The 19,068-nt window shown below is 53.9% G+C and overlaps 6 protein-coding genes across 6 annotated transcripts; 2 read left to right on the forward strand and 4 right to left on the reverse strand.

Annotated features, from left to right (window-relative positions):
- The first annotated feature begins 2,404 nt into the window (after positions 1–2,404).
- LAESUDRAFT_496370 (uncharacterized protein) lies at positions 2,405–6,868 on the forward strand. The gene is made up of 6 exons (XM_040902689.1): positions 2,405–2,641; positions 2,691–2,805; positions 2,854–5,454; positions 5,513–5,704; positions 5,763–5,963; positions 6,026–6,868. Exons 1-6 carry the CDS (start codon positions 2,475–2,477, stop codon positions 6,809–6,811), a joined length of 4,062 nt encoding a protein of 1,353 aa, XP_040758767.1. The 5' UTR covers positions 2,405–2,474; the 3' UTR covers positions 6,812–6,868.
- Positions 6,869–6,925: 57 nt separating this feature from the next.
- On the reverse strand, positions 6,926–7,790 carry LAESUDRAFT_664796 (uncharacterized protein; the record flags this gene model as incomplete). Its single annotated transcript, XM_040905151.1, has 3 exons — positions 6,926–7,382; positions 7,430–7,678; positions 7,738–7,790. The coding sequence occupies 3 exons, from the start codon at positions 7,788–7,790 to the stop codon at positions 6,926–6,928; spliced, it is 759 nt and encodes a 252-aa protein (XP_040758768.1).
- Positions 7,791–8,210: 420 nt separating this feature from the next.
- On the reverse strand, positions 8,211–9,384 carry LAESUDRAFT_687198 (winged helix DNA-binding domain-containing protein). Its single transcript, XM_040905946.1, has 2 exons — positions 8,475–9,384; positions 8,211–8,412 (listed from the first exon to the last, which is right to left on the reverse strand). The coding sequence occupies exon 1, from the start codon at positions 9,247–9,249 to the stop codon at positions 8,494–8,496; it is 756 nt and encodes a 251-aa protein (XP_040758769.1). The 5' UTR covers positions 9,250–9,384; the 3' UTR covers positions 8,211–8,412; positions 8,475–8,493.
- A 168-nt stretch (positions 9,385–9,552) lies between these two features.
- LAESUDRAFT_731611 (uncharacterized protein) lies at positions 9,553–12,031 on the reverse strand. Its single transcript, XM_040910075.1, has 3 exons — positions 10,287–12,031; positions 9,908–10,189; positions 9,553–9,847 (listed from the first exon to the last, which is right to left on the reverse strand). The coding sequence occupies exons 1-2, from the start codon at positions 11,619–11,621 to the stop codon at positions 9,953–9,955; spliced, it is 1,572 nt and encodes a 523-aa protein (XP_040758770.1). The 5' UTR covers positions 11,622–12,031; the 3' UTR covers positions 9,553–9,847; positions 9,908–9,952.
- A 453-nt stretch (positions 12,032–12,484) lies between these two features.
- On the forward strand, positions 12,485–13,692 carry LAESUDRAFT_496402 (uncharacterized protein). Its single transcript, XM_040902690.1, has 2 exons — positions 12,485–13,135; positions 13,239–13,692. Exons 1-2 carry the CDS (start codon positions 12,915–12,917, stop codon positions 13,594–13,596), a joined length of 579 nt encoding a protein of 192 aa, XP_040758771.1. The 5' UTR covers positions 12,485–12,914; the 3' UTR covers positions 13,597–13,692.
- Positions 13,693–16,164: 2,472 nt separating this feature from the next.
- On the reverse strand, positions 16,165–18,552 carry LAESUDRAFT_731613 (xylose isomerase-like protein). Its single transcript, XM_040910076.1, has 9 exons — positions 18,352–18,552; positions 17,841–18,293; positions 17,696–17,780; positions 17,503–17,633; positions 17,175–17,207; positions 17,041–17,126; positions 16,584–16,987; positions 16,377–16,530; positions 16,165–16,326 (listed from the first exon to the last, which is right to left on the reverse strand). Exons 2-8 carry the CDS (start codon positions 18,137–18,139, stop codon positions 16,408–16,410), a joined length of 1,161 nt encoding a protein of 386 aa, XP_040758772.1. The 5' UTR covers positions 18,140–18,293; positions 18,352–18,552; the 3' UTR covers positions 16,165–16,326; positions 16,377–16,407.
- Between the last annotated feature and the right edge of the window lie 516 nt (positions 18,553–19,068).

The following is a 19,068-nucleotide window of genomic DNA, read 5'->3' on the forward strand; positions in this document are numbered from 1 at the left end:
GCTACATGCTTGACGAAGATGACGACGACGATGGTCTCGAGGCAGCGATAGTGGGAGACATTGAACCCGAAGATGGCGAGGACCTTGTGTTGGATGATGAGGATGATGATAATGACATCCCTTTTGCGGCACTATAGTAAGTAATCATTTCTTAGTGGCGGTTTGCTCTTTTTGGGACCTGATGGTAGTACATGTACTACGTCCTTGTGTGTTTGCACGAGAGTCACACTAGGCCAGTAAATCTTAATAATATTATCTTATGCTCGTAGTTTTATTCGCATCAGTACAAGGACATCTACACTGCTGAGACTATCTGAAAAGACTCCGGACATGATAGAGAACGAGTGGAAAACCCGATATATACCGTGCCATTATCTGTGGATACCTGTTGAATACTAGTCAGATAATGCCAGACAGAGTCAGGCAATGCATACCTGTCTGGGATAATTAGCCGGACACTATGAGACATTGCCTGACATTATCTGACATTGTCTGGCATTGTCATATTGCGGGGGGAATTGCCTACCTAAGTCTGTGTTATCGGCCCAGATCGGTGTTCGACATTTTTGCTGATGTACTACTCTGTACTCTACTCGACCAGCGCGGTTTCTACGTCGACGACCCACCGAACGCTGCCGCGTATCTAGGCAACAATCCCCTCTTCACCGGAGAGGCTTTGTACCTTACAGCCTTCTGATACACATGCGAGCGCCGCAACCCTTCAAAAGGTTATGAGCCTCTGCCACTCACACTAAGCCAAGAAGGGACTTACTGGAGTCGCTAACGCCTCTTCGCTCGCTTCTCGCACACATCCGCTGCACGCCGCACCATCATGTCGATCTATCCGCCGCAGAAGTGTAATTTCGGGTCCAACCGCCTCTACAACGTCCCCTTCCTCAAAGACGATGGATCCTGGTCTCGTACCCAAACCTCTTTCCGATAGAAAAGAGGTCTGGGGCAGTTCGATAGGGACACGGGCCCCCCCTTCCGCTAAGCGCCCTCTAAGCGCCCAATTGTAACGGTCACAACGTGCTTCTTGTGCCTTGCCCAGATTCGCTTTCCAGATCAGACGTCAAGATGGTACTAGATATTTGCGGACTCTAGCCACTTGTCGATGGCTCAGAAAAGGACCCCGGCGAATCAGACCCATTACGGTCGGACTGGGTGCAACGCAACAAGGAGGCTCACGTTCAGATCACTCTCACGTTGAAGATGAGCCTCTCAATGGAGTGCTCTACATCATCACCGCCTAGGAGGCCTGGAACAAGCTTCATGAGTGCTACGAGGGCGAGGGTAAATAAACAATGGCTTACCTGATCGCTGACTTTTCCACGGCACACTATCCGACGAAGCGCCTCTCGAGCGCAGCTCAATGCGATGCGCCAGAAGGTGTACATCCTGTCATCATCGGGTCAGCTTCTTCAAGATTCGTTGGTCGCAGTTGCTATGGTCATCTCGCTTCCCCTTTCATACTCCGTACTTTGCACGACTTTGATATCGTCGCAAGACAGGCTCTCGACGACACCATCTTCAACCAGGTCCTGATTGACTCGAGAAATCTCTTCAGGAACCTAACACACAAGTCGCGCTGCTCGCGAAGGCTGGCAAGATGAAGTCAAAGTCCAAAAACAAGAATGACGCGAAGAAGAATGTCAGATGCACGTACGCTGCCGCGGCGTGCAAGAAGAAGAGGAATATGGAAGACAAGTGCCGCAAAAAGAAGGCGGATCTCGCGGCGAAGGCAGACAAGGACAAGGCAGGCCTTGACCGAACCGCCAAGGTCGCGACAGCCACGCGTCCATCGACAAGTCTATACAGCTTACAGCATTCCAGGAAAGCACAATGAGAGCACATAACGATATGTTTGTGGCACAACCGAACTGTAGTTTGGACGAGGGATCGCGATGGAAATCTCCCAGTGACCGACGGCGGCAAAGCATAGCAGAAATGGCAAGCATGTTCGCCTCCATGCATATACGCCCCAAGATCTCGCGCATTCGCGTGGAGCAAACAAACCTACGGATGACAGAGTACTTATCAGAACTTCGCTTCGCTAAACTGCTTCAGGAAAATTCATACGTATATATGCACTTATTACTCGGCAGCCATCTGAATTAAGGCATTTGCGCGGTTCAACCACTGGTACACGCGCTCGCGCTAAAAGCCGGGTTGGCCACTTTGAATCCTGAAGCCGTGTTGTCTATCACTCGGAATAATAGATAGTCTACCCTGAGTCCCTTGGTATGATTGAACAGCTGCAGATATCAGAGGGTCCTCCTGGGCCCTGGCAGATCTATCTCAACGGCGGTAGCTAGATCACTGAACAATTCAATGCAAATTCAATGGCAAGAAATGTCACGATCACGTGCATGGGCAGGAGCCGTCGCGCTTTCGCCACCGTCAACGTTCCTCCGCTCACCATCGCTCAGGCCTATCCACCGAGAAGAGGGCCTCTGACTACTGGATTGCTCCTCATGGAGACTCCTCACTCTGGTGAAGATGGGGTGCTAGCATGGTGCAACAGCATTCGCCTCAGTATGGCACAGGATCGCGGAAGGCAGTTTCTCGGCGAGCAGGTACAGAATACCGTGGAGTATCTCGACAGCTACTTGGACAATGTTCGATCTGGGTCGAAGATTGAGTGAGTTCTTCACTTGTTTTGTCTATCTGTTGCATGACAAGTCTTGCAGAAGTGTTGCGGACCTACTCAAGACGCCGGGGAGGAAGAGGACTGCTCCTTCCAAGGTGCGAGTAGGAACAACTGGCACGATGAAGATGAAGCCAATGTTAGGGGTGGATGTCAAGGTACGCGAGACATCTCCATCGTAGACTTCTAGGCAGACCGTGTGGTAGCAGGAGAATGGGCCTGAACAAGAGAAACAACCCTCGATTAACGGCTTCCACCGGGCGTTGCTCCAAGCAAAGGCAGAGGAAGATGATCCCGTCGAAGTATTTGATGACCTCAAACTCTCAGGAACCACGCAGATTGCAAAGCTGCTGAACATGTCTGCGCCGAAACGCAGCTTTGATTCTCTCGATCCAGTAGCACCAATGTCTACTTCGCTGTCAAATCCCTCGATTACTAGTCCTTCAGATCAAGGACTGATTTCTTCTACCATCTCAGCCTACGCATTGCACTCCGACGCCATTAACAAGGAGTTATCGGTGATCGCAGAGGATGACGAGTCCGCCGAGCGCAGTCGCGCATCTCTACCCGCCCCGATATCTCGTCCTCACGATTCACCACCGGAACAAGACACACACCACGACGAAGATGACGCGGCAGATATGGATCTTGACGAGGTGGTGCGCAGCGACATCACCATCACCTCCTCACACACCTTTAACTCCATACCGCTCGATTCTCCCCGCGGTCCGTCCACACTTCGACCCTCCACGTCTGCGCCGCCAAATTATCTCTTGGAAGATTATTACACGGAGCCTCTACCGCGCGTCGATCGCGAGCCGCTCCCACAAGACGAGACGCATGCTTTTACCGCACCGCTTCCCACCATTCTACGACCTGCAAAGGATCAGCACGCCAACGAGCTCGCCGCTCCCGCTCGAGACGGTCTGCCTACGGCTCATTCTGCACCAGTACTGTCACGCAAGCCAAGCCTCTCACAAATCGGTTTGCCTGCGCCGTTGCCGCCGCACAAGTCGACTCGGCTCACGCACGAATCATCGACGAGTGCTGCGCTTGGGCCAATGCCCTCAATTGGCAGCAAGCGCGGCTCGTGGCTCGTCAGGGCACGGGAGGTGAAAGCGGCAGAGATGACGGGGAAGCGGATGAGCAACGCGCTTGGATCGGGATCGGGCGCTGACGTTGCTCGGCCGTTCGCAATCGGCACAAAGAGGAAGAGTGGGGAGATGCTTAGTGCCGGTACGTCGGATGGGCCATCAACGGCCTCTGGTGCGGAAGCAGGACCAAGCAGTCGGGCTACAGAGGACGACGAGAGGCTGCAGAAAGTGGCCAAGGTTGCCAAAGACGATGGCGATAGCTTCTTGCACAAGCAGAAGGTAACAAGTATGATGTCTGAAGGCCATCCGACACTACAGAAGGCAGCCTCAGCACCTACGGAAGAACCTCACCCATCCCCGCGACCGACCCGCGCGCCGTCCACCCCTCCCCGACAGTCCCCCCTCATCTTTGCTCACAAGCCTTCAGAAGACTTCACCGTCCCGCTGCGTGCCTCAGACGATGACGACGAAGTGCTGCACCAGCTCCGCCGCAAAGTGGAAGGCCTTGGCGCCCGCTCTGGCAAGAGCATGGGCAAGTCTCTGGGCGGCAATGCAGCTGCGGCGCTCGCACAGGCCCGCGCGGACGCAGAAGCGCGCGTCGCTGAGAGGAACAAAGTCAAGGGTAGCGATGATGATGCGGAGGAGCCGTCGACGCCGAACGAGCTAAATGCTCCTCAAGAAGCTGCAGCGCCTGCTCCGGTTATTGTCGAGGCGCCTTCGGCTCCATCGAACGGATCGCGCTCGGAGGATAATGACAGAAGCCTGAGTGTGTCTGCTTTGACGACCTCGAAGGAGAAGGAAAAGAAGACTACCTTGGAGAACGCGACTGCACCACCATCAACGGCTCCTCCTGTGGACTCAACGAAGCCTGTTGCAGCACAACCAGCAAATGCAAGTACGTCCACGACGCCGCCCAGCACACCCCCGCATATCTCTGTCCCCGTGGCACATCAGGCCCCACCTCCAGTGTTCAGCAAGCCGCCGATCGTCTTCACTGCTCCTTCCGCGGCATCGTCGAAGCCTCCGCACCCACGCACAGCCACAAATGCTGGTCCAGCCAGCGAGTTCTCCTTCAAGCCACCTACGGCGCATCCTTTCTTCCTGCCGCCCCCGAAGGTAGGCAGTGGGCCCGCCCCTTCCAAGCAATTGGAACATGAACCGCCCGCGCTCTCGGCACAGTCCAGCAAGGCAAGTGTGCTCTCCGACGCGATCTTCGACAAGGCAGACAACATCCCCGCGTGGATGCCCGCGACGCAGGACACCGAGTACTCCACAGCGCTGACGCACCTTAATGACCTCGAGGACGACGACAGCTGGCGTATTGACGAGCAGCTTGCGCCGAACGAAGTGTGGACGCCGTTCACGTTCCCGCCCGGGGACAAGGATGACACGTGGAGCACGATGACGACAAAAAGCACTAGCCAGAAGGGCGGTGACACGGGTCCAGTCACGCAGAATTTCACCAGGACGTTCCTCTTCAAGGACGAGGGTGTGCAGGAGGGCAGTGGTCCGAGTAAGCAGCATGTCGAGCCCATGACGGCGCCTCCCGTTCCTGTCGACACTGGTGCGAGACCTGTGCGGGAGGAGAAAGACACAGCCGTTGCCGATGTAGCTATGGAGGCCGATCCGTTTGACATTGAAGGTGCTGAAGAGGCTGACAGTGAGCCGAAGGAAGACATCCCGGCTAGCCAGCCAATCGCTGGCCCCACTAAGGTGAGATGGCAGTGTTTCATCGTTTTCACTCTCATGATATTCATTCCTATGCGCATAGCCCAAAGCTGTTCCGAACAGGCCTCGGAGCCAGAGTCAACAATCACTCGCATCGACGGCATCGTCGTCTCAGACACAGCTGGGCTTCTTTGGTCACGCATCGAAGCTGGTCAGCAGTGTGCTGGGCGGTAGCAAGAAGGGCAAAGCGGAGCCGCTCAAGAGTCTTCAGCTCGCCGCACAGGCCGCCAAGAAGGTCCGTGGTTACATGTAAACACTGGAAATGCTGATTTATTTATGCGTTCTGTATACAGCAACAAGAGGAAGACGATAAGAAGGCTACAAGGTTAAAGGAAATGGAGACTCGCCGTCTGCAGGTGCAGCAGAAAAAGGCAGAGGAAGATAAAGCACGGGCCTTAGAGGAAGAAAGGCGATTCAAGGAGGAAACAGAGAGACGCAAGAGGGAACGTGAAGAGCACACTGAAAAGCGGCCCCTCAAAGGCTTCATCAGAAAGGTTAGGTTAACGATGTAAGAAATGAAGGTGCTGAGCGCTGACAAAGCGCGTTGCCTTTGCAGGGTGATGAAGACAACACGAAGAAACGCAAATTTGTCGCCGACAATGAGAAGAAGCCTGAGGCCAAGAAGCCACCGTCGAAAGATAAGAAGGATGCCATTCCGTTACCACGCGTTGTTGCGAAGCCTGGGACCAGCAGTGCCCCAGGTTCAGCGATGAAGATAGGACCTCCGCCGAAATCGGCGTTGAAGCAGCCTAGTGCCCCAGTGAAACACACAGGAGGCACTGCGGCGGCTACCTCCTCAAAGCAAGACGGCCCGCACAAGGCGGCTCCTGCCACTGATGCTAAAATTTTAAAGACGATCAAATCAACTCCGTCATCCAGCAGTCTTAAGCAACCCTCGGCGACGACCTCGACAGCGAAGGCCAAGGTCAGAGCGCCGAACAAAGATGAGGATGAGCGGCAGCCCACACAGAGCCAGGCGTCCAACCGTGCAAAGGCTCCGATGCAGACCCCACAGCGTCCCCCGCCGCCCGTTGCGAGCGAGAGTATCGAGCTGCCGGACATCAACAGCGAGTACTCAGACTCGGAAGACGAAGACCGCCCGCGGTCGTTCGAGCGACCCGAGTGGGCGCAGTCACCCGAGCTGCGCCAGGCACTCCAACAGCAAAGCACGATGAACCCGGATGACATCTTCGGAGCCATTGAACCACTACGCATGGAGGACATTTTCCGCACACGCCAGAGCCGCTTCAGAGCGCGCACGAGCTCGGCGAACTGGACTGGCACGGACCAGCTCACGCAGGAAGAGGAGCGCGATTATGCGCGCAGGATGGGATTCAGGTAGGCGGGGCTCGCGAAGGTATAGTCTCGTTTTCTATCTACAATATAAGGCATAGAATCCAGGCGAAAAGTACCTACATAGCAGTCATGATAGTCATACTATGCGTGGACGGACAATTTAGCCACTTGCTTTCGCCCTTTTCATCTCTCTGTACATCCTCACAGCCCGCACTCGTTCCTCCTCTAGCATAGCCCTCTGCGCCATAGACAGCGCTCCCTGTCGTAATGTGGTCCCACTATCCACCCCGGGTTGGTTGGCTGGACGCGCCTTCGCTCCCCGCGGTAGCTTCTTGATCTCCGGCGGTGCCTGGACGATATCGTTCAGTCGCTTCGGAGCAGCAGTGGACAGACGCTCGAAGTCTTTCAGCTTCTGTTGCTTCTCAACGACTGGTGCGCTAGGCTTTGACGGAGAGTCCGCTTGCGCAAGGGAGGCATCAGGCTTTGCGGCTTTACCCTTCGCGTTGGATCTGCTTTGAGACTTCGACATTTCTTCTTCCTTCTTCGTCTTCCGTACGATGGTAGACGACTGCTTCACGGCAGTACGCACCGCCGAGCGCATGGAATCCTCCACTCGTCTACGACGGTCAGCAGAAGACCAGTTCGAGGCCTTCTGGAAACGCACCGGTTGAAATGTGCTATGGATTCTCCAGGCATAATCTTCATCTCCTCCTTCACAGCAGCATGCGAGCCCTTGCGCTTTGTCTTCTTCCGCGGAGCACCTCCGTGCAGGTCGTCTTTCTCCTCCTGCTCGCGTTTCCGCTTCTGTCTGTACTCTTCTTGTATCTTTGCCGCATTCAATACTCGAGCAGCTCCTTTGGGTATGTCCTCATTGTCTATAGCATGCTTTCCTGCTGGGGGCAAGTTCAGCCCACTACCAGGCTTCACAGGATCAGATAAGTTGCAAGACAGGCGCGTTGGAAGACAACGTACGATTGCGCGCGTTTCTTCTCCCTCTCGGAGTATTTTGCCCGCTTATGCGGCATGAGTTCGAAAGAGCGATTGAAAGAACAGGTGGAACGGAGTATGGAACACAACTTGCGGGAGGGCTACATTGCAATCCAGCAAAGAGGACAATATCTAGAATTCATTAAAATGGTTCTCACGCCACCACTACGCATTGGCATTGCAGAGGCCATAACCTCCGTCGCGACTTGGCGAGATGACATCCCCCTCCAAAATATCGCTGATTCGACCAAAATGAGTCTATCTACACTGCATTACTATGTGGCGCAAGCGCATTCTGGTATTGATTACCATGACGGAATATAACGGCAGACTCAACGCAATCAGCCACTTTGATGCAAAATATACACACTTCGAACTGTTTGGTTTGCTAGAATCCGACCTCCCGTCTTTCTTATGGACAGGCGATCAGCATGTCCAGCTATAGGTTGATAGCGGGTGTCCTTCCATTGTGACATTCTCGACGACAGCGGAAGACCAATCAGCACCACCACCACATGAGTGGGATCGCTGGATGTCAGAACCTGCAGGCTGTGCGATACGCACTGGTATGTCGCGACGTGTCTGAAGTAGACATGCAGGAAGAAATTTGATGATGAAGATATATGCGATCCATAGCTACATGTGCATGGTGATACAATTCTGGGAGGGACGATTAGCGGTGATGAACGCATATACTGAGTAAAAAGATATAGACAACTCACCTACGACATATTCTAGCGATCATTCGTCCCAATGCATCGCTGATGGTACCCAGTAGGCAACCCCATCGACTTCATCTTGCTCATCGAGCCAGCAGAGACCATCACGGAGCAGCATATTGTCTAATGCAGTCCGAGCACGCTCCACTGTCCAGCCTTTACGCTTGACCAGGAGCTCATCCGACACCCGCCCACCTTCTTCCTGAGCAACGGCCAGCACGACCGCCTGGTCAGCATCCAGCTGCTTCGGCACGCTCCGCACCATCTTCTTCCCCCCTCCGACATCGATGACCTCGTACCCCGCGCCAAGGGGCTTCAGCGTCTTGATGCTCCTTACGATGTCCTCCTCCGTAATCTCGCCGCCGCTCACGCCGCGCAGCTTGCTCACGAGGCGCACAAGCTCGCCCATCTCGATGAGCCCGCCGTTACGTTCGCGAGTGCTCACGCACACGTCCACGATCTGCACGCCGAGCTCGTACTGCCAGTCGCCGAGGTTGAGCATCTCCGCCCACCAGCCGCCCTTGCGTGGGCCCGCGAGCGGGTCGACGCCGATCGACGTGCACATGCGCTGGAAGGCATGTCGGAATTGCGGGTCGTTCCTTATGGAGTCGCGGTGCGAGGTAGCGTAGTGGGAGAGCGAACTGCGAAATTGGGCAAGCTGCGCATGAAGGAGGTCGACTTGTCCCTGTGAGATCTCCGTCGATAGTTCAGCGAAAGAGCGTTCGTGTTGCTTCTGCCGCTCAAAGGCGGCCAGCCCGACTCCTCCTAAACGGTGCATAGTGAACGCCTGAACACGCGATGAGCAACGCGTCTCATGACCAGGCCGAATAGACCGACAGGAAGAGCTAAAGGCAGCCGAAGACGATGTGCAGATCGCGGTCCGCGGTCGAGCGACGTTCGTGGTGGCGGTTGATCAAGGATGGTTGCCCGAAATGGAAATAATTATTGGGCCACAATTTCCTCAAGCTAGCGACAGTTGCAACGTTGAATCGGACTGCACGTCTTACTTGGCCTCGCACGGAGAACGCTTGAACATTAGTTTAGAGATATGACTCCTGCTCATTGATGTTCCGCACTGCAAAAGTTGTGGACTTGTGTACTTTGATTGTCGTCCCGACTATCAGTTCGAACAAGCGACAAAAATTGTCCATGGATATCTCGTGTCTCCTAGGTATCAAAACTGGCTACATGATGCTGTCTGTGACGACAGTACTCTAGTGTGAAGCGTTGCGAATGGGGATCATGCAGGAATGAGTGATCGTCATAGACGGCAAACTAACCTCATGCGGTAAAGGTGGACGATGATCTCAAGCAAAACTGGACGCCGACAATTCTCACCGACCCAAACCGTAATCAATTTTCACTTCGTGCGACAGCTAAAATTCACATAACCGATCAGCCACCAGGCAGCGTCACGCGCATGAGAACACACTGACCGCTGCTTCCAATTACGCCACAAGGGTAATCGCCAGCTGCGGAGCCTACCGGTGAGGAACGCCCATGCTTGCTTGCAGGTGAGCTTCGCTAACGGTGTGTCTCCGGGACATCCTCTTACCCATGCCCCCCCTCGACTCCGTGCTCACCAAAGAGCCCGGCAGCTTCGGGATGCTGAAGATTCGCTGGAAGAAAGGCCGTTTGGACCCTGAATGTGCGGACTGCGGAGAATGGGCCGATTTGGTCGTCGACGTCGCTGTGTAGATAGAAGCCGCATGAGGCACCTGAGTCAGAAGAACGTGTGAGCGCGTGCACATATCAAATGGGCGAGCCCTTTGCCGACCGTGGGCTCGCAGCACATCATGGGACCAGGACACTCACGACGATTTTGACTTTCTGGCCTGGAGTCGGCAAAACGTAGTATGTGCTTCCTGAGGTGCGACTCCCGCGCTCGCTTTCATCGTCGCTGGGTGACGAGTCGCGCGATGGCCGTGAGCGCGGACGCGGATCTGCGGGCACGTACATGACGCTCGTCGCAGGGGTGCGAGCGTCACGGCTCGCGCTACGGCCGCTGCTGTAGCTTCTGCCGTATGGAACTAGCGCGGGCTCCTCGGCGATAGTCGGGGAAGAGTGCATGGAATGGTAAGGGGTGCTGCCATACCGAGGCCGGTGAGATAGCTGGGGAACAGGTGCAGAATGACTGTATGCAATTGTAGGCGCCTCACGAGAGCGAGGGGCCTGGGTGGCCGACGGAGAGTACACGATCGCAGGAGGGCTGTAGTGCGACTTGGAATGCTTCGATGAAGGGGCATAGACAATTGCTGGCGGGTGGTATGCATAGGGCAACTGAGATTGTGCTGTTGCAGAGCGTGCGCTAGAGACATAGGAGGTTGGCGGGGCATGTGGGTGGGAGGGAGAACGCGAGTGAGAATAGACCATCGGTGGCAGACCAACCGGGAGAGGGACCCGTGTCTGGTCGAAAGCGCGCATTGGCGATGGCGCAACCACATCTTGCTGGGAGCCATTGTAAGACGGCGAATGCGACGCCCGTTCGGCCGCATTCGGAATTTGCTGTGGCAGAGGAGGGAGTTCGCCTTGCAGCGACAAAGACCCTGGTGCACCTAATGGAGATTGCGAATGCGATCTAGAGTCAGATGGGGAGTTATGAGACGGGCTTTGCGCTGCCTGTGAGCCTTCGCGAGTGGGCTGCTGGGCCTCGCTCTCCTGACGGGACGGGAGAATTATAATATTTTCTGGAGAGTGAGGAGGCGTATAGGGATCCTCTACTGGCGGCGAATTGGTAGGGTGACTCGGGTCGTACGAAACGGATTGCGTGAAGGGTACCTGGGTCTTGGACGTTTTGCTCTGGCGGTCCTGCACATGCGATCCCGATTTCGAACGCCTATGTGTGGCAACATGCGTCTTTGATCCTGTCCGCGAGTGAGAGCCCCCGTAATCCGTAGATATGGGTATATCTGGCTTGCCGCCCCCGTAGTGTAAGACCATCCGTGGTGGCAGCGAATGGCTGCTTTCGTTGTCAGAATCCGGGCCATAGCTAGGCGCGTCCGAGTCATCGAGGATAGACGGTGGATGCGACGGTGAAAGGAACTCTGCACTCGCACCGTTTGGCAAGTGTGCATTGACCCATCGAGCGGTGCGTTCCTGGGCAGTCAGGTACTCCCGAACAGCGTCTGAGGAAGTGGTGTATTCGGTCATGGCAGCGAGCACACTGGGAGTGGTCCCGGCGGTTGGGCGATGTCAACAGACAGAAGAGAAGAGGGCATCAGCTTCGCAAGGTACTCTTATATTGTTCACAGCAAACGGACCGCGACGGCCATCTGGAACGGGGATTACCATGGCGGTAGTCATCGGAAGACCTGAGAAAAATACAGAAAAACCTAGCATGACGTGTATTGGGCTGAGATATGCGCTAAATGTGAGAAAGATCCCGGCGGGGAGATCCAGGTTATCGCGGAAAACAACGTGTTGGAGGCGAGGCAAAGGAATGATGGTCAGAGGTTTGATTCCCTCTCTCACGCGCCCAATTCTCCCAACCGCGCGCTCTTTGCAACCTGCGACCACGAAGCATCTCGTCTGCTGCTACACCGCGCTTGCTTGCTCGGAAGATTCCAGCCTGCTCCGAGTCCATATGCTCGCATACTCGTCTCCCGGTCGCTCAAACCGCAGGAACGCCCAATCACCGGCTTGGCAAGACTATAATTACAGTGCAATGATTCGTTGATACGATGCTTCAGAGCCTGCGGACAAGGCACTTCTCGACCTTCAGCCTTCTTGAGTTAGTCAAAATTACACCTTAACAGACTTCAAGACACCTGACGACTGCGCTCGTCATGGTGTGTTTCATCCTCGAACATATGCCACTATCATGATTGCAGACAGACCGTGTGAGACGGCCGAGCGCATGCCGTGAAGCTATCCGCCGGCGAGGCTCGTCCTCGGCCTCCCTAGTCTATCCTTGCGCCATTCTCAGCAGGTACCATCACGGAGGCTATGGTCTTCATGAGGCTGTGTGCCCGTAACGCAAACGCTGTGAACTGTGAGCGTGGCGCTCACGTTCGTTCGCAATTCAGGAATGATGCTTACGTTCACAGTAGTAAGGACATTGTGCCGACTCGCTGCGCTCATTACAGCAGAATGACACATCAACCAGCGCGCCCTACAAACTGCACCAGCAACTGTCGTTATCAATTAAATAGCGCTTCTGCCGGGGGCGTGCAAACACTGCAAAGGGACGAGGTCACCGAGACCTGTTAATTTCCCTGGCTTCTGACCATTCATTTACCGTTTCCGTCCGTTCAAATCCCGCTATCTGATCACTCCTGGCACCTGAACACGTCTGCAGCATCGCATATGACTCGAAACTCGTGCAAGGAAGAGCCAGAGAAGCCTTGCGATTTCTTGCTAGGATAACTCTAGCAGGTTCGGCTGCTCCGATCAGCATCCATGGGTGCGTCTCGGCAGAGGCCCGGGAACGACTCCTGTCGCTGAATGGCGGGTGTGCTGATTGTTCGCCAGATGCGATGGGTGGCAGGACTGCTGCCGCGCTTCGGTCGCGACCCTGATGTGTTCTCAACATGCTGTGCCACACCGGTATGGACGCTCCGGTGCTACAGACAGCCGAATGCGTTCCGTATCGATTTCCCTCTCGTTGCACTTCTCGGGCCTCCTTCTGATGTACAACGTGGCAAGACATCCGGCACGAAGTCATGGTAAGTGTTCTCATGCGATACGAGGGAGAAACGCTACTTAGTGATCGACGATGATACGTTTTTGGCACAATACATACTGGCTCTGGGTTATGCATCCTCGCAGCCCTCTGAAATACAAAGCCAACGGACTTTTGGACATTCCCACGCGTGGAAGTGCAGTGTTGCTTCTCTCAATCTTCCGCACGGATTGCGTCGTGGCGAGGCATCAACCGACCTGTCGCGACGGTCTCCTCTCCTGTGCGTCCGCCGAATGCCTCAAGGCTGCTCAATTGCTGTGTCGACGCCGCTCTCCCTGTGACCGACATCGTCTTGGCGGCAATCGTAACGCACTGTCAGCTCAGGCTTCGCTTCTGTTGCCTTTCTGTCTCAACCCACCATGCGGCGCACATCCGAACTCCGAGTACGTACTCCATCGGATGTATCCCGCCGCAACCTTAGATATAGTCCGTACTCACCCGTGATCGTTTCGCACACATGCTTATGAGCGTCGTGACGTCCTCTGGCAACGCGGTCAATATCAGGCATGCTGCGCCCTTCAACTGCGAAGCCTACGCAATGGAGGTTATCGCCGAGTAGCGAGATGAACGACTTCTTTGCAGCAGGTGCGATGATGACGTCCCATCATTTAACATCGAGTACAATCTTCCGGCACGATGGGAGACGGTCCAGACACTCGCAGCCATCCGTTATGCACGCACCAACACTTAATGGCGACACGTTCATTGTATCTTTCATTTCCCCTGATGTACGTGCCTCGACGCGTGATGGACGGCCACGTCGCCAATAGCGTTTGCCTCGCCATCCTACCTTTGATAGCGCGTGGCTACCGCGTTGATGGGACTTCGAGATACGGGTATCGGAAACTTTGATGTTTGCGCATCTCCATTTAGATAAGGATGCGATTTTCCATCCGAGGCACTCGGGCCTAAGGATGGCATCTGTAAGGCTGTTTGCTGCCTGGAGATGGACTGACAGAGTGCGCAAATGCCCGATAGATTCAATTCAATAACGGGTCCGACGAATCGCCTTATCCCGATATCGCTCGGAAACAGAAGTCTTGATGCACGATATTCACACCTGCATTGCGTTCGGGAACATCAAGTAGGGCATTGTCCTTGGGAGGATGATTCCTGCACGAGGACCGTCGTCGGATGTCACGCAAAGCAAATTCCAGCAACAAAGTTCTCTCACTCCTACAAACCTTGAGTCTCTGCATTGGCAATGTAACAAGCTTCAACGCTTGGCTACTGCGGATATGCTCTAAGCTAGCCCCCTCTGGCATCGCTGGGTCCTATCGACATATCGCGTTCATCGAGCACCTCGCAAGCCTACCGCGCAACACCTCCCAGATCATCACAAATAGGCACAGATATCGAATCCGACTTGCTTGTCGTACTCAAGGCTGAAGAATGCATCTTATCGAGCGATTCACTTCCCAATTTCATTCTGGCTGAACAAGGTTCACATTCTGGGCTGACATGCGGCCGTATAATATCAGCAATGCGCAGGATTCACTTATGTCGTGCTGGTCCACCAGAGGAAGTGTGAAGTGATGTTTCACTTGTATGCTGGAAGTTCAAGCGAAGTCCGAATATCATCCAGACACGGTATAATGTCGGGTTCGACGGCGAAGAGATGTCACACGAAGCTTCCGGACAACGTTGCGAATAAGGAGCATGGTATTGGTACGTAAGAAAAACGTAGGGCCCGCTCAACCACCCATCACAATCATCAGAAGGTTAAGCATACAGCTGTCGGGACATGAGGATCGTGCCTTCGGCAGCTATCTCCAAACGAGAAGAACCATCGGTAATAGCGTCTGGAACGACATCATCTTCCTCGTCGTCATCCTGTCGTCTACGTGAAGGTGATGAATAGTGAGAGACGACAATCAACCAGCATCGATTGTGAATGTCAAACCTTCAACGTCAATACTTCCCGGGCTGACGCAGTATGTACTATTGCATATAGCATTGTGTAGCACTAAGAAGCTGCTGCACGCAATATCTGTAACATTAATTCGGGACGAAATCGCATGCTAGCGTCAAAGCCATCGGTGTCCAGCTCCGATCGCTCACAGTGAAGGCTGGGACGGCTGAGCAGTGAGAAGGCCAAATGACTTCGTCTCAGGCGACGGTTGCAACTCAATTACGAATAACTCACCCGTTGCCACCAGCAACAGTAATCCCACAGCAATTTCCTACGCGATCTCCTCCACTTTACAGCTGTAGAATTAAAAATAGTAATCTCCATTCGCTGTTGCTAATGGAGAGCATGCCACCTAGTGCCACATCATTCAAATAGAACGAGTTTTCTTATCACGCTGGGATAACGGCAACTCACTCGAAAATTCGGCGAAATTCTCACTCACCGGAAGCACGACAGCGTCCATAAAAGCATTGCATAGTGATGAGCAAGTGACACCACAGATACGCTGGTCTTTCTGTTGCTTTCAACAACTTCAATCTCTTGTGAGAGTGTTAGCATGGCTTCAATATCACCAGTACTAAGTCATATTTCAGCATTCCGGCAGTGTGTTAACGCGTATCGATGCTTCCTCAACGGTTGCGGCCAAAAGTGTCATTCGATATTACTGTGATAACGGCAGTTGTGAGGTGAACAGGAAGAAAAGATCATTGAAGCGATGTACTCACAAGATGTTATAAGGTTCATTGATGCAGCGAATGAGCTAACATCCCGAATTGATGTGGCCGGGAACAACGCGTGAAGAGCAACGGGTAAATTTCCTTCTTCGGTCATCGTTCAGAGATAGACAGTTCGTCCCTATGACACGCTCTTGCAGCGAAAAATGTTCCGCGCAGTGCGCTCACAATACGCACATCAATCGCACAACGATCTTGCGACGTCATCTCGAGAATGAGGTGGATACGGGTTCGTGAGTTCGTGAACACCAGAAGACCTCAGATGACGCATTGCCGACGAAACATGTAACATTTGGATGCAGCTGTGTTGAAAGCGGACCCCGGAGGGATTGAGCTGAGCAGGGAGCCCTCAGGCGAGATGGTGACGCAAGGATCATGGACGGGGCATAGCAAGCGCGGGTTCCGTCTCAGTTCCAGATTGGGCGCAGTTCACAAATAATCCTGTCCTCGACGTTTGCTCGACCTATATTTATCGTTGAAACACCTCGCCTGTCTGACACGGTGCAACTTCATGCTGGCCATTTAATTCTAACAATTTCTAAGCATCAGATCTGCGCCTCTGCGCCTCTCTCTCTCACCTCACTAGCCTCCAATGTAGGCTTCTGCATATCAGACTTCGATGCCTCTCGCCTTCAACTCCTGCATGATTCGCTCAAAGCTTCCTTGTGCCGCACGCGTCCAACGCTCCGGCACTGTCGGGTCTTCAATCGACATGTCGCGCTCGTAAAACACCTGCAAAAGGCATTCAAATACCTCATCTCAACATACAGCCGCATACATCGTACCTCAAATGAGAAAGGGCCTCTCCACCCCGTCTTCAACACCGCCTCACAAACGTCCACGACCGGCAAATACCCGCCATACTTCCTCCCCACGAGCTCGTCCATATACGGCAGCGGCCGCCACGCGTTCGACCACGCGTACAATGGGTCGATGCCCTTCTTGCGCGCGCTCTGCTTCAGCTCCTCGATACCCCTCTTCCCGCCATTCGCCCCGCCCGGATGGGCGCCGTCAGAGATCTGGAAGTAAAAGATCTTCTCGGGCGGGAGAGTGTCGGCGAGCCTGGAGAGCGAGTTGCGCAGTAACTGCGAGGCGTACTCGGTACTGAACGGGTTCGCGGAGGGGTTGGATGCAGAGAAAAGCGGCTGAAGGAGGCCAGTGGGTGAAGTGGGAGAGGCGAAAGCACGGGCTGAGGTGGTGCATAGGAATTTACGTCAAATAGGAAGATGTAGTGCTACTCACCACAAATCTGGAAGGTATCAAGACAGAGCCCGAAGTTTGGGCGGTCAACTCGCTTGCAGATGTCCCAGGTATCCTCCCAAGTGTTACTGCATTACACTCTATCAGATATGAATATAATCCGAATCGGTGCTTACATGTGACAACCCCATGCCCACATCTCGTATGCACTGAGGATGACCCAGAATGATGTCAGTCACGGTAAGCATCCCGGATTGTGTATGGGATGCTCTCTTAACGAAGACGTCTCACAAGCAACGAGAAGGATCCAGTCAGATGCGCGCATGATAGGACCACGTTTAGGCGCAGATATGTACTTCGCTGTAACGTATATGCGCATATGTAGTGAGACACGCAGCGGACCGAATATCCAGCAGTTAGAGCCGGCATGATGTGCGAAATTCTTGGAGCAGGTAGCGTGTAGATGCGTGCGCGCAGGACATTCAACGAAGAAGAAACACGTACATCTTAATGGGAGGCTGTTCCTTTGCTGCAGCATCTGCCAAGTCACGCAAATCGCGCGCGATCAGGTTGCGGTCTTTGCTACTGGACGGGTCGTCTGAAGAGCTGACTTGGAGTATTTCACAGTTCAGTGCCTAGCGAGGAGGTGGAATTTATAGCCGCATTTATGCAAATGTATACTCGTGTGATTATGCACCTTTAGCACCTTGAACCATGCATGCGCACGTTCCATTCCATGAGCCCGCTTCGCTTCGTCTGCGTATCCTTCGAGCTCGGAGAAGCTAGTTGGCGTCAGCCCCTCAATTTACTACCGAAAGAACACCTGAATGAAGATCACGCACGGATGCACTGCCAATAGCTTCACTCCTAACGAATTGCAGAGCTTCGAGATCTCGTTTGCAGCACCAATCAACTTGTCGAGGTCTCTCTGCCCTCCATCGTCGAGCTTTTTGTAGTCTGGATGGAGCTGCGACGCGTACATCTCGAGATCCGGGAATGCCACTTCGGCGAAAAGAAAGCCTGCAGCAGCAATAGCGCGCAGTTTGTCCGGGAGGATATGTGATGGGTGCATGCCTGCCGAGTCAGTAGAGTAGGCGAGTGTCTGTGAGAGGATCTGTGCGAGGGGACTTGTCGATAACATGATGATTCAAGCGAGTGTCTGGAGGCAGCAAGCTCGAGATTCAAAATAGTTTAGATTTTGTACACAGAATGCCGATGTGTTGTACGGAGAGAGCGTTCGGAGAACATGACGTCAAGCGGGGCATATTAGCGCGGTTCACGCTGTCACCGCCAGCCTTTGTCCAGGTCTTCAGTTTATCAAAGTATTTTACAACGCATATATCTTACGCTCACTAGGAGAGGAGTCGTTTTGTGAGCATCGTCTCGCCCTGATCTGCGACAGCAAGGGTGGCACTTTCCGCTAGTAGGATCGCATCAGCTGCCAGTCCGTAATGATACCTGCATGCGCAGAAGGCAAATACATAGTGCACGAAGGATGTCGCCGCACATCATGCGTCAATGTTCAACGTGTATGCGCATGTTATAGGAAGCTTGTAGCTCTTTCAGTTGGAAGGCCAGAAGTAACTAAAGCAGAGGGCGGGGATATGACAGGCGCATTGCGGGATGTGGCGTGGGAGCCTCTATGGATGGTCACGCTTCGTCCTGACTCTCTCGCTGCCATGCGCACCGTTGTCGTTCCATCATAAACTGCTTCCTACAGTGGCTTTTCTCTAGGCCTGCGCTTAATGAGAGGTTCTACCTGGCTCGGGCTTTTTCAACGCAGGTCCTTCCGCTCGCCGCCTTCCGCTACCAGAGACAATAGAAACCGCTTGATTGCGTGAAACGAGAGCGACTGATCGCATCCGATTCTCGTGGTGCATGGATAGGCTCGATTGCGTGTAGTGCTCCTGCGACTGCAACCTTTAGTAGGCTATTTCTGAATTGCACTCGATTGAACTGGCCACTCATCGCCTGATAGGGTCTGCGCATCTCTCCACTGCTTCGTCTCATGCAGCAGGTCGGATGATGCGGGAAATGCACCCGACCCTTTGACTCTGGAAGGCACATTGT

Source organism: Laetiporus sulphureus, assembly GCF_001632365.1.
Source record: "Laetiporus sulphureus 93-53 unplaced genomic scaffold LAESUscaffold_67, whole genome shotgun sequence".
NCBI lineage: Eukaryota > Fungi > Basidiomycota > Agaricomycetes > Polyporales > Laetiporaceae > Laetiporus > Laetiporus sulphureus.

Excerpts from the sequence above, each read along its gene's own strand:
- LAESUDRAFT_496370 (XM_040902689.1), top strand. The coding sequence starts at position 2,475 with ATGGAGACTCCTCACTCTGGTGAAGATGGGGTGCTAGCATGGTGCAAC. Across the intron at positions 2,642-2,690 it reads CGATCTGGGTCGAAGATTGA|AAGTGTTGCGGACCTACTCA; the intron begins GTGAGTTCTTCA and ends CAAGTCTTGCAG. Across the intron at positions 5,964-6,025 it reads TCAAAGGCTTCATCAGAAAG|GGTGATGAAGACAACACGAA; the intron begins GTTAGGTTAACG and ends TTGCCTTTGCAG.
- LAESUDRAFT_687198 (XM_040905946.1), bottom strand. The coding sequence starts at position 9,249 with ATGCACCGTTTAGGAGGAGTCGGGCTGGCCGCCTTTGAGCGGCAGAAG.
- LAESUDRAFT_731611 (XM_040910075.1), bottom strand. The coding sequence starts at position 11,621 with ATGACCGAATACACCACTTCCTCAGACGCTGTTCGGGAGTACCTGACT. Across the intron at positions 10,190-10,286 it reads GCCAGAAAGTCAAAATCGTC|GTGCCTCATGCGGCTTCTAT; the intron begins GTGAGTGTCCTG and ends CTTCTGACTCAG.
- LAESUDRAFT_496402 (XM_040902690.1), top strand. The coding sequence starts at position 12,915 with ATGGCGGGTGTGCTGATTGTTCGCCAGATGCGATGGGTGGCAGGACTG. Across the intron at positions 13,136-13,238 it reads ACATCCGGCACGAAGTCATG|CCCTCTGAAATACAAAGCCA; the intron begins GTAAGTGTTCTC and ends GCATCCTCGCAG.
- LAESUDRAFT_731613 (XM_040910076.1), bottom strand. The coding sequence starts at position 18,139 with ATGTTATCGACAAGTCCCCTCGCACAGATCCTCTCACAGACACTCGCC. Across the intron at positions 17,208-17,502 it reads GAACAGCCTCCCATTAAGAT|TGCATACGAGATGTGGGCAT; the intron begins GTACGTGTTTCT and ends GGTCATCCTCAG. Across the intron at positions 16,531-16,583 it reads GAGGCCCTTTCTCATTTGAG|GTGTTTTACGAGCGCGACAT; the intron begins GTACGATGTATG and ends TGCCTTTTGCAG.